The following is a 14313-nucleotide window of genomic DNA, read 5'->3' on the forward strand; positions in this document are numbered from 1 at the left end:
AATTATTTAAATCATTAAATATAAATTAAGTGACTTATTAATGTTAATTATTTAATTACATTAATATTAATTTGTAATTTTAATTTACATATTTAAAATTTTATATTGTTAATAGTGATAGGTTAATTGAAAATTATGTAATTAATTATACAATTATTATATATATATATAAAATATATATTTTTTATTTTACTATTCGGTTGGTTCAGAGTGGAAAAACCCCACCCCAGGATCAGACCGAAAACTTTTGGTCTTCTATTTCAAGGATCGAGACCAACCGATCTTAGTCTCGGTTCGGTTTGGTTAGGACCGAACCAGTCGGTCTGGTCGATTTCTCCGGTTCTGACTGACCAACTTTCAGCCCTAATATGTATGCACGAACATGTACCCCTTTTTGCATTGTCTTTTTTTAAAAATAACAAATAATGGGCAACATTATCTATGCTTTTTTTTTTTGTTATAAATTTATATTTTTGGTGTAGATATAATATGAAGGACATATTTGTGCTACAGTGCGGCTTATCAGTCATTGTTTTTTTTTTAAATGTTATGTATCAGTCACTATTTACTCCCACATCACATACTTATAGTTTTTTTTAATCATAGGGTGTTGAGTATTTTTCATTGGAGGTAAGGTGTGAAATAGTGAATAGTAACTAATGATAAGACTTTTTCAAAAAACAAAGGGAAAATAATATCTAAATTACATCATGTATTTAACTAAAATGAAACTAAGAGACTAGGAATATATTCTAGATGAAGGGTTTTTTAATTTTTTAAAAAACTCACAATCCAAACTGAGAGTAAAGAGGATAAGAGATGAATAATGAGAAATTTTGAAACCTATCTTGTGTTTTCTCATTTTATTTATTTATTATTTTTTTTAATAATGGCTGACGTGGCTGCCACATGGCAAGGCCACGTTAGAGGGGAAATGCAAGGGCACTCTAGCATTTTCTTAAGAGTAATACTACATATAATCGTAGAATGCGCAAGTGCCACGCAATTGTTTTAGAAAGGAGTGGGGTGTATTATTAAAAAATTAGTTTTTTTTTTCTTGTGAGTCCCGTATTTATTCAATTTTTTCAAAAGGATTGCGTGGCGCTTGCGCACTTTACGACTACAAATATCATTTTTCTTTTCTTAGTATGAATAGCCTATATTCAAGATTTTATCATCTCTAATCATATTTAGTAATAAAATTCAATAAACTACATCTTCATCTCACTCTCATCTGATGAGTGGCATTGGCCGTCAACTTTTATTTTTTTAAAAAGAAAAGAATGATCTAATTAAAAGTAATAAATGTGTTTCATTTTACATAATAGCATGAGAGTGAGATGTGAGCGTTTATTATTAATCTGATACCTTTTAAATGACGGTCTAGTAACTAATAAACATATAATATCAGTTAAAATGTGTGTATACTCAAGTGTAGGTAATTGAGAATGAAATGAATAAAGTTTACATAATCTTTTTCTCCTCAATATATAAAGATGTGATTTTTCATCCTTTATTTTTGTTGCTTTATATGTATCATAGTAACAAATATAAAAGAAGAAAATAAAATTTTAAAATAAAGAAAAACATTGCTCTCGAGATATCCTCCATCGCTAAGAAAAGGTGCATCCTTCGAATATGCTCGTAAATAGAATAGAAAAGAAACGAAAAGAAGTGGGCATGCAAGCATGCAATGAGAGTCGTTGTTTTTTGTGGACTTTTATAATCCGTCTGAATATTATTTTATAATGGAGAGAGTTTTAATATGTTACGTGAGATGTGACCCATACTAGTTTATAAAGGTAAGTGTATGGCTTTTGCCGGCAAATAATTGCATCTTTGGTTTTAACGGCTTAAAATATATTATATAATATGTTTAATTAAGAATAAAAAAATATAAGATAAAAAAACAATATTTTCCACGTAATTTCTTCATAATTATTGACTTGAAAAGTAATTTTACACCAGACATATGACTGCCAACTCTCCAACTCTCCAATCTTGAGTTCAAGGGAAAGGTCTTCCTACAAGCAGCTTGTAATTAGGTACTCTCCAGTAGCTTTACTATCGCTCTTGTTCTATTTTTTCCCTGCTATTGTTCAATAATCATATATCTTACATCCATCTATCTATCCCCAAATTTACAAGCCTTTCTTTTGAAGTAACCGAAAATCTCTGCAGAGAGTAGTTGTAGCTCTAAATAAACTTGAAGAAAACAATTCTGTATTCTCCATAATTTGTTTTGCAATCAGTATTCCAAGTGATATTTTTCTCATCAAGTCTTTGTACTAAATAACTTAGCAATCAATATGCTTCTATCTCAGGTATTTGCTATGAGAAAATTTATTTACAAGTCTAATTTTTTCCGCACCCAGCACCCTGTTGATGTAGAAGCTTTCCACATCAACTATGCTAAAAATTTATTGGTATTTTGATTTTTTAATGTTATAATGGGTCACAGCACTATAAGTGGTGTGTTAATACACTATCTTATGTGTAGCAAAACTCATTTGCTATATATATATATATATATATATATATCATTTTATTCTTTTTTTTGTGTATATTCTAAGTATGAATTTGATGCAAACCCAAATTGATATGAGATATCCAAATCCAAATTCTATATTAATTGCTTTGAATTCATAAGAAGGTGAATGTGTCAAAAATATGACAAGAAAAGCTAAATATTCGATTGGGGTAATATAAGTTGTTTTTTTTTTTCAAATATTCTGTTTACATCCATTTTTGCCTTCTTAGGATATATTTCGAGTTTTTGAGCTATTTAAATTTGGCTTGTGGGTTTAATGAAATAATTTCAAATTTTATCATTAATTAATATTTCTCTATAGTTTTGTTTTACATGTTTTCTCAATCTCAATTTTTAGTTTCTGTTGCTTAACCAGTCGAGTAGAATACGACATAATTTCTGCAATCTAGGGAGATCCAAGTTATCCACCCTAAAAAATACTAAATTCTTTACATTTTTGGCCCTAAAAGAAATATCATTTTAGTGATCACATGCCCCTATTAAGTCCTTTTCAAGTTACTAGCTATTAGCCAGGTTTGAATGAACAAATGAATGTCATTCATAGAATTAACAATATGAACAGAAAAAGAAAATATCTTCCATGTGATCACCGATTTAGTACAAAGGTGTAATATTATTTTCCATGCAGTTTCATTTTTCAGATTGCCAGGACTATTACTCTTTTGTATGGAAAACAGATAGGCCATGACCACCACTTGCATGGATCGGAATCTCTATAATGCTGCAGCAAAAGGCACCATCACGGATTTCAAAGATCATAGCTTTGAACGGCCACTAGATGCCTTATTAACACCAAACAAAAACACAATCCTCCATATTTTCATCACAGCCCTCGAAAATCGGATAGAATCAACAGAAAATAACTTCGTGAGAGATATACTCAACATGTGTCCCTCGCTTTTATGTCAAGTCAATGTCAAAGATGAAACTCCATTACATGTCGCAGCAAGGTATGGGCATGATAATATCGTTAAAGTTCTGATCGAATGTGCAAGAGATCATCCACATAATCAACATTATGGAAACAGGGTTGAAGCAGTCAGGGATATGCTTAGGATGGTGAACAAAGAGAAAGACACAGCCTTACATGAGGCTGTACGTTATAATCACCTTGAAGTGACAAAACTTTTAATCAAGGAAGACCCAGATTTTTCATATACTGTTAATGATGCCGGAGAAACTCCACTCTACATTGCCGTTGAGAGAAACTATGAAAAATTGGCGAAGGAAATTCTGCTCAACTGCAAATCACCCGCTTATGATGGCCCCTTAGGTAGAACAGCTTTGCATGCTGCAATTATTTGGGATAACAGAGGTACTGCATTTATAGCTATATAAATGAATTTATCAGACAACATGAAATATTTAGTAAATATCACAGTTTTTTGGGATAACAGAGGTACTCCATCGCATCTATCTCGATCTCTCTTCCTATCTAAACCTTAGAGTTGGAGCAAGAATTCCAGAGAATTTAAATCCCGTGAATTCTATCTCTTAACAAGTCGTTGTTGTGTCGGTTACAAAGTAATTATTACGGTACTTAACATGTATTCAAATTCTTTGCAGAAACGACTGAAAAAATTCTGAAAATAATTGAAGGAGCCATAACTAAAAAAGTAGACCAAGAAGGTTGGACTCCATTGCACTTGGCTGCATACTTAGATCAGTCGAATTCTACAGAGCTGTTGCTAGAACATGATTCACAAGTAGCATACATGAAAGACAAAGAGGGGAGGACACCTGTTCACATTGCAGCTCATCGTGCCAATAAGCAGCTCATGAAAATGATTATAGACAGGTGTCCAGATTGTTGCGAACTGGTTGACAATAGAGGCTGGAATGCGTTGCACTTTGCGGTGGAGGGCAATTGGCCAGATTCCGTAGTGGGAGTGATCCTTGAAAATTCGTCTTTCAGCAATCTTTTGAATGAGAAGGACGACGAAGGGAACACTCCTCTCCATCACCAATATTCCCGCTGTTTTGAGAAGGCGAAGAAGAATCTCATGGATCACCCCAGAGTAGATAAGATGGCCTTCAACAAAAATAACCATAATGCTTATCAAGTCACTTTAACTAGTGCAAAGTTATCGGCAATAGAGGTAACGTCCCAATCGATCTTTTCTCTTTCATCCCACCAAAATGGAACACTAATAATTAGTTACACGTTTATTGGAAAATGTAAAAGTCGCAAAGTTCATGCTTTTCATTTGTTTTTGTTGGTCCTGAAATTGAGGTATAGGATATCTACCTTGTTCTCTGGGTAGAACTAGATCGACCTGGTCATTGCGCAATAAGCATGCAGTGCGACCGATTCAAGCCTGATGTGGGTTTACAACCCATGATTGAGATTTCACTGCTGCTCTCGGCCCTCTCCCTCGATTGAAGCTGTCAAATACCCTTTGTTTCATAAATCTTGCACATTTCAAAAACATTATATTTCATAAGGAAAAAATACAAGTACTATTATTCCTATATCTTGATTATGACTTTGTTTATCATAAGCTAAGTGAAAAATGCTATTGCTCACATTTATTCAATACACTACAAATTTTATAGAAGATCAAAATTTGGTTAAAATCTCGACGTCATTTGAGAAGGGTATTCGTCGAGCATGAACCAAATTTTGAAGAGGATCTTCAAAAAGACTTGAAGAAGAGGAGGAAAGAATATTTGGACAAAGCAGCCGAAACACACTTGGTAGTAGCTGCCCTCATAACAACCGTGACCTTTGCCGCAGCTATAACCATGCCTGGTGGTTTTGTTGGTACTGGAGGTGACCCACATTATGAAGGTTCTGCAATTTTGAGGAGAAATGCTGCTTTTAAAGCGTTCATTATCACTGATGCCATATCCTTGGTGCTATCTAGTTCTGCTGTTGTTACCCATCTATTCCTGCCTGTTTTGCTCTGGAATTCTCATTCTGATGAAACTCGCTACGCTTTACTCATGCTGGCCAAGTGGTTTATTTTGATGGCCATGGGAGCAATGGTGCTGGCATTTATCACAGGTGCATATGCTGTATTAGCACATTCCTTAGATCTCGCCATTACCACTTGTGTTATTGGGTCATTCTTCTTCCTAATCCTCTCTTTTATATGTGGAATGTATAGGAAGGATCTAGGTATAGTGCATTTTATATCTATTAAGTACAACAGGCTTAAAAAATGCATTAAAAGTTGGCCAAGACCATTTCGTGCAGTGTAAGGTGGACGGTTTCATCAATACTGGGAAGTCCCCTATTTAGGTTTAAGGTCTCAAAGGGATTAATAAACTTTATATTCTAATGCCTTTTTTTTTTGGAAAGTTTGATTTATAATTTTGAATTTTTTTAGATTTTTTTACCTTTCAAAGACTTTTTATGCTTTTATTACTTTTTAACATATGGCCTGTCCTGTACGAGTAGATATAATACATGGCAATTTCCTGATACATCACATGGAACTTCCTTTCTTACGCAAACATGTTACTAGCACATTTCACAGAACATTCACCAATTATCCCAAAGGAAAGCAAGCATCCAAAACACTTATTTTATGTTGCAATACCAAAAGATACAGCAAATTAGTACCAAAATCATTCTTAAAAAAACACTGATTTCCAAATAATGAAGCCTAAGTTGTTTACTAATGTTCACATGGGCTGAGAATTTGTTCTAAGGAAAAACCAAAAAAAGAGGGAAGGCAAATATTCGAAGTTATAAAAACTTGGGTTATATTTGTTAACGAAAATCTTAAGAAAACAGCCAAACGGAGCAGCTTTCAGAATTATCTTTCAAGTCCACCAAGCAGCTTCATCATGTAAATCATGAAATCAAGTACTCATGTGTCCGATTTGTTTCATTTGTTTGTTTATCGCAATCGAAAAGATGTTATAATTATTACTATTAATTGCTGACCAGTTAGCATTGATCCCAAAAATGTTAGAATTTTTTCTAGTCTTCTTTTTCTTTCGAATCTTTATTTTATATTTCACAATGGAATAATTTAAAATATATTGTAATTTAAATTAATTCTATTTCGATTTAGTAAAAAGCTAATATGGGCTTTACACCCATCCACCTTCAACATAATTAGATCACTCACCTACCAAGGGACTGAACCAATTCAAAGGATCATATATAATCGAAAGACTTTTTATTATTATTATTATTATTTAAGAGTAATGACGTTATATACTATATATATATATATATATATATATATATATATTCTTATCCGACTTTCATTTTATTGTGTAAATGTGATATATTTCATCACTTTTTTATCATCTTTTTTGTTTAAAAAATAATGACTAATGGTGAAATTAATGATGGTGTAGTATATAGGATTTCCTTTTTTAATATGTACCTATATATTTATTATTTGCAGTGTACTGTCACTTTTTATTTTAAATTTTGTTATTCTAGTCATGACTATTAATGTGACATGTTTTAAATGATTTTATATGTCTATTTTGTCAAGAGACGTCTTCGCCACAGACTCGCCCCGTCAGCAGAGTCCTACTGAAAATAAAATTGTTTTCAAATTTTTTATTTAAGGGATCATACTGGTTAGGATCTGTAGATATTCAGTTCTGAATATTTTCTACTTTTCAGTGCATATTTTTGTGAGAAAACTTCTTGGAGAATTTTCATGTTGTTTCTCTCAAAGAGTGTGATTGTTGATCCAATATTGAGATGTTGTGATCGAGTTTCAGATACTGGAGTTCCAAGAGAGAAGTCAATAGTTTGAAGATCGTCAGAGATTCAGACTGCTATTGAGGTAGAATGCAAAAGGATTTCCTTTCGATACCAATCTTGGTGTTATGCAATTCATTTATTTTACGTTATTGCTTAATTATCAAATAATTGCATGATTAACGACTAATCAATTTGTTGAGTGAAGTGGTAGATATTTTTGCTGCGTTATAATACAAGGGTACTCGGGTAATTTCAATTGGTATCAGAGAGTGGTTCACTCATTTGAGTGTGGTCTGTTCTCCTACTGACCATGTCGTTATATGTCCCACCACACTTTGATAGGGAAAACTATGCATATTGGAAAGTTCGTATGAGGGATTTCCTTAAGTCTTTGGATGAACTTGTGTGGTATGCAGTTGAGCGAGGATGGACTAAACCCAAGAACACTATTGATGATTGGACAAGAGATGAGATCATCAACTCATTGGAATAGCAAAGAACTTAATGTTATCTTTATGGCTGTATCTCCCGATGAATTTAAAAAAATCTCAATGTATGAGATTGCTAAAAAGCATAGGATATCTTGGAGGTTACACATGAGGGGACACAGATTGGAAAAAAATTAAAATTATAGTTGCTAACCTCAAAATTTGAAGAGATTAAGAAGCTGGAAGATAAAAGTTTTAATGATTTCTGTGCTAAACTTAATGATGTTGTGAATTCCAAATTTAATCTTGGTGGGAGGGTGTAAGATTCAAGGGTCGTGAGAAAGATTTTAAGGTCCTTGCCAGCAAAAATTTCACCCAAAAGTTACGACCATTGGAAAAAACAAGGATTTGGATGCTATTCAGGTTGAAAAACTAGTCGGCTCCTTACAAACATATGACTCCTCTCTTCCTCAAACAAGAAAAGGTAAGTCCATTGCTTTAAAAACAGTAAAAGAGGATCAAAATTATTTTTCTGATAAAGAAAATTTGATCGATGATGATATAGATCTTATTGCAAGGAAATTCAGAAAATTCTTGTTTAACAAGAAAGCTAGTAGAAAGCAAAAATAAGGTAAGGAATTTCCTGCATAGAAAAAATATTCTGAAAAATGGAATAAAGAAAAATATGAAAAAATTGATAAAGTAAAGTGCCATGAATGCTTAGGATATGGTCATATAAGAGTTGAATGTCCAAACTTTAAGAAAAACAAAGGAAAAATATTGAATGTCACACTTAGTAACAGTTCAGAATCTGAAACTTCAAATTCATCATTTGATGATGAAAATTCTTTTGTGGCTTTTTCTACTGTTGTTAATGATTTTTTTAATATTGTACAAACAAAATCTGAAAGTGAAGTCGATGATAGTGACTTGAATATAACTATTGTTGATGCTGACCATGAGCTGAGTGTACGTGAAGCATATAATGATTTATGTGAAGAAGTGGTCAAGTTGAAAAAACTCAATAAGAAACTGTACAATAAACTCACAACTGTGGAGAATTAAAAGAATAACCTTGTTGAAGCGCTAAAAATTTCTAACGTTTAAGTATCAAGGTTAAATACTCAAAAGGCTGCACTAGAAAGATAATTAAAAAAATTTCAAGAGTACAAACAAAAAATTGCAATACAGAAATTGGAAGAAATGTTGAGTTTTCAGAAGTCGAGTTGTGATAGAATTGGCCAAGGATACATAACTACCAAAGGTAATCATGCCTCATCATCTGCTGTCACTACTTCTAAATGTATTGTTTTTGTCAAAGGAAGTTAAGGAATAAATGCTCAAAATCATGCTGTATCCAAGTTAGGTCAGCCAAATAATTCTTATGGAAAATCAATCTCAAAAAGACTAATTCGAGGTAAGCTTGTCATCATTGTTGTGTTGCTGGTCATATAAAACCATATTGCTTTAACTTGAATAAAGTGAAGAAAAATGGAGGTGAAAAAAAGTTAAAAAGAAAAGGAAAGACTTTAGAAAATGAAGTTGATGAGATAAGTCAACAAATCACCTTCATAAGTCTAAAGCTTGGTAAATGACTCACTCAAAAATGAGTAACACAAAGGCTATTCCAAGTGCAAGAGGATGTCGCGTAATAATTATGATTAATTCCTAGATCGTCTTCTTAGGAAAAGTTACTTAAAATCAAACTCGTTTAAAATGGTAAAAATATTCACAAAGAGAAAATAAAAATAATGGTATGCAATGGATGGAAAAGTGTAACAAGAATGAAAATGGCACTAGTCATGGACTAGATTCATATTTTTGAATTTTTGAGTGTTGAAATGAAATGTAAAAAAAACTAACAAATTGAAATTAACAATAATAAAAAAAAAAATCAACTGAACTAAACAATCTTAATTAATCTGAAAATTAAACAATAAAATAGAAATTATTTAAATCTTAATTAAGCTTTAATCGATCGAATATGCAATGGAATTGAGAGATTAATAAAACTAATCTAAGAATTAAACTAGATTATAAAGTAATTAACAAAATACGAATTGAAAATTAAAAAACTCCAAAATCAAGATTCTAGGGTTCATCCTTGTATTCAAATCACAAATTCTTAAAATTAATCCATAGCAATTATAATCACTATTAAATGAAAGTTTAAAGAAGCGAGAAAAATAAATAACATAAAGTAAATAAACAGTAAATAAAATGCTCAAAAGTCTAAGCCAAATATCTCAAAAATAAATCACAAATTTTAAACTAAAATTAAATAAATAATAGAGAATGAAAAGAATAAGTCAAATAAATAAAAATGAAGGTAGTAGGTAATGGAGGATGCGACTAGAGCAACAATTGTGTGGCCCTGCTCTCAAAAAGTTTGATCTTTCGTCCGTTTGAAAAGGAAAGAAAAAATATTTTTGTATGTCGTGCGGCCTTCCTTCCTTTCCGTAAAAACCCAAAAAACACCCTATTCCCTTGCGTGTTGCGTGCAGAAACCAAAAACCCCCTCATCCCTTCATGAAGACAAAACCAAGTCAAAACCAAAATAACTACTGGTATGTGTCTCCCACGTCCACTCCATGAATACCAAGTCAAAGCATGTGCGTTGAGTCAAAACTCCCTAAAAGAAAAACAATGGGCCTGCGCGTGTGTGTGAGGCTTTAGAGAAACCAAAAGAAAACCTTTAGCCTTTATTGACTTTTTTTGTATTTGTTGGCCTATAAAAAAAAAATTAAAAAAGAAAAGAAAAAAAAAAGAAAATAAAATAAAAAAGAAAGAATAGAAAATGAAAAATATCTTGTACATGTGAATGAATGTTATCTAATTAAATCAAAAGTTATAAAAATGAAGCATTAATTATGTTATAAAGTAATTTAAATCACAACTCGGATTTATTCATCTTAACTATTTTTTTTTTATCTAAAACTAATAATAATGTAAAGAAATAAATAAAATATATTGGTTCTAAATGTATAAAATATGCAATAATTCAGCTCAATCACACTCCCCAACTAGCGTTTTGTTAATCCTTGAGCAAAATAGTGAAAATTAATTGAGATGAATATTGTATAAAGATCGAAATCCAAATAGAAACAATCAAACACAATTCTGAATTCTCACAAAAGTGACACGTTACTAGTCAACCCCTAAGAGTTATACCTACCAAGACTATCTCAACAATCTTTCACATAAAATTGAGGCAAATGTCTCAGAACTCAAATGTGTGTGGAGCTAGCTAAACTGGTTGTGTGTTCCTCATTACTAGCCATGATTTGTCATAGGATTTTTCAACCTTATGATTAATCATTGCTGATTCTAACTATCTCAAAACCCAAGGGACTAGCAGTTTTCACACTAGCTCTGTTTTTAAAGGTTGAACACTCAACCTCCAAAGTCTTGGGTAACTGTTTATAGCCCTTTACTTAGGAAATCTCACTAAGTCGCCTTTATTCCTTTTAATCTTTTCAAATCTCTTTTTTTTTTTTTTTTTCTTTTCATTTTCATTTTCTTCTTCTTCTTTTTTCTTTCTTTTCTTTCCTTTTTTTTTAAGCACGGCTCGGTAGTTCTGCAGTTTTCTTCTACTGTGTTAAATTAGTAAATAGTAAATAAGGAATACTACAAGCGTAAGCATGTGCAAAATGTCCTTCAAAATTTGTCATTCGTTCTACAAAAATCTTATCAAGTCTTATCTTAATAAGTATAGCATCATGGTGTTTCAAGCTACACATCAATAAAATATGATGCATAAAAAATCATGCTCTGTGCTTAACCTTGAAAATAAATTTTCACAAAATGTTTCCTCTCAACTGCTCCACCAAGATGCTCAGATTTCACAAAATATTAGAAATAAAGTGTGTGTCAATCATATATGTATCAATGCACATCACATTAATGATTTTTTTTTTAAAATCTGTGCACACACGCTACTCCCCAACTAGTGAGAGACATGGTCCTCAATGAATTGAACGAAAGAAAACAAAATGCACATAAATAAGCAAGCAAAACAAAAAAAAAAATAAACATGAAATATAAAATTAAAGCAAAACAACAAATAAAAACAAACAAAATGCAAATAAAGAAAACTGTAAAGGGGAAAAAGATCAAAACACTTCCCTAGAATCTTGCACAAGCAATATCTCTTCGTGTGGATCAAAGACCTTCATAAACGGCTTTAAACGTTGTCCATTGACAATGAAGCTATTTCCATTCTTCAGATTGACAATATCTACCGCCCCGTGAGGATGAACCTTCTTTACAATGTACGGCCCATTCCATCGAGTTTTCGACTTCCTGGGAAAAAGATGCAGTCATGAATTGTAGAGGAGCACTTTCTAATCAGGGACAAGATGTTTGTCATGGATCTTCTTGTCATGTAAGACCTTCATTTGCTCCTTTGCCAAGCGGGAATTATTGTAGGCCTCTCTCTTTATTTCTTCAAACTCTGAAATCACTTCAACAACATGCACCTCTGACTTGTCGCAATCACCAGACATCTTGCAAGTATTGAACACATTCATTTTCAATGTCATATTCGCGAGTGTGAGTTTCTGTACTCCACTTCGACAATTTATCAGTGCATTGGAGGTAGCAAGGAATGGGCGCCCAAGGATGACAGGCGCCTGGTAAATAGTAGTGGCTGGCTGCTACATATCAAGAACTACAAAATCTACTGGGTAGTAAAATTTATCCACATGGACCAACACATTCTCAACAATACCCCTCGGCACCTTGACTGATCTGTCAGCTAACTGTAGCTTGATGGAGGTCTTTTTTAGCTCACCTAATCCCAACTGCTCATACACTGAGAACGGTAGCAAGTTCACACTACTCCCCAAATCAAGTAGAGCTCTCCCAATGCGTGACTCACCAATCATAATGGAAATGTGGGGAGAGCCAGGATCTCCGAACTTCTGAGGAGTCTCGCTCAATATCAATGCACTGACTTGCTCCGTTAGGAAAGCTTTCTTCTTTACATTCGGCTTCCTCTTCACTGTGTACAAGTCCTTCAAAAATTTTGCATATGAAGACACTTGTTGTTTGGCATCCAAGAGTGAAATATTAATCTTTATTTGCTTGAAAATCTCTTGAATCTCAGTGTGGTATTTGTTATTTTGGCTAGCTGCCAATCTCTGAAGATAGGGAACCATAGGTTGGTACCCATACTAGTTTCAGCATCTGCACTCACATGCTTCTTCAGCACTAGTCTCACTACCTCTGGTTCTTTTTCAGCTTCATTAGTCTATGTTACATCTTCAGGTGTAGGAGCAACTACCTGTCTGTCACTAGTCATCTCTGGTTGGGGAACTTCCTTTCCACTTCTCAAAGTAAGAACAGCCTTCGATGTCTCAAAAACCTCCCCTGAGACATTATGCACTTGCTGTTGTAGTTGCCGGTATACTTGACGATTAGGCTGAGGCTATGTTGGAAATTTTCCTTTCTTTTGAGTGCTCAATGTTGTGTTTATTTTATTGATGGTGCACCGCAAGTCATTTATGGTCTGAGTGTTCTGATTGTTTGTGGTGGCTTGAATCTGCATGAATTGCTAAAGTGTATTGGCCATTTGTGCTATACTGTCATCTAGAGACTTCTTCGCAGATGATTGAGGCAAAGAATTCTGTGCAGCTACATGAGGCTGAAATCCTGGAGGTGCTACAAAAGGATAGCTATGAGAACTCTGATATGGTTGAAACTGGCGCTGAGGAGCAGCCTGATGAAATGGTTGCTGAAAAGGTGGCGGAGACCTACCAGACTGATCATTCCTCCATGAGAAATTTGGGTGATTTCTCCACCCCGGATTATATGTACTGGAGAAAGGCTGATTTTGTGCTCTATTAACCCAGTTTGCTGATTGCATCTGCTCAGAGCCACTCTCCTGAAATATTGGCATGATTGGGCAATCTTGGATCTTGTGGTTTGAATCAGCACATAAAGAACATACCTATACTGTTTTAACAGCCTTCACCTTTTCCATCTCCATAACCTCCAGTCTTCTAGTTAAAGCAACTATTCGGGCTTGAACGTCATTATCCTCCTTAAGCTCATATTTGCCCCCATCAGCAATAGCCCTCAGTGGCTATGCTGTCAATGAAACTCGATCAGTCTGAGTGTTCCATTGTTGTGCACTCTCAGTAAGATAGTCAAAAAATGGCAATGCTTCATCAGGTTCCTTACTAAAAAATTATCTATTGCACATAGTCAGAACAAATTGATTGCATTGTGGAGTGAGACCAGTGTAAAAATAATTCACCAACCTCCAGGATTCAAAACCGTGATGTGGATAGATATTCACCAAATCCTTAAACCTTTCCCAGCTCTGAAAAGAAATTTTTTTTTGTAAGAACTCACATTGCATATCAAACCAACTAGAGATAGAATTAGGTCTCAAAGAATTAAACCAAATCTTCGTTTTATTCTTTAAAGAGAAAGGAAATAAACGAAGTCTAATAAATTCATCAGTAGTGGCTCTATTGATAAAAGTAGTACATGCCAACTCAAAATCTATTAAGTGCTGATAAGGACTCTCAAAATCCATTCCGTGGAACTGAGGTATCACTGACATCATGCCATACTTAATAGAAAAATTAGGTGCATCATTTGATAAAATAATGCATGATGGTGTAGTGGTGCAAGTGGGCTGCAAATAA

The 14313-nt window shown here is 33.4% G+C and overlaps 1 protein-coding gene across 1 annotated transcript; it reads left to right on the plus strand.

Moving 5' to 3' along the window:
* The first annotated feature begins 3186 nt into the window (after window positions 1–3186).
* LOC108994373 (serine/threonine-protein phosphatase 6 regulatory ankyrin repeat subunit A-like) lies at window positions 3187–4934 on the plus strand. Its single transcript, XM_035693853.1, has 4 exons — window positions 3187–3501; window positions 3580–3866; window positions 4118–4650; window positions 4791–4934. Exons 1-4 carry the CDS (start codon window positions 3236–3238, stop codon window positions 4932–4934), a joined length of 1230 nt encoding a protein of 409 aa, XP_035549746.1. The 5' UTR covers window positions 3187–3235.
* Window positions 4935–14313: the final 9379 nt, after the last annotated feature.

The sequence above is a fragment of the Juglans regia genome, chromosome 9 (assembly GCF_001411555.2).
Source record: "Juglans regia cultivar Chandler chromosome 9, Walnut 2.0, whole genome shotgun sequence".
NCBI classification, from domain to species: domain Eukaryota; kingdom Viridiplantae; phylum Streptophyta; class Magnoliopsida; order Fagales; family Juglandaceae; genus Juglans; species Juglans regia.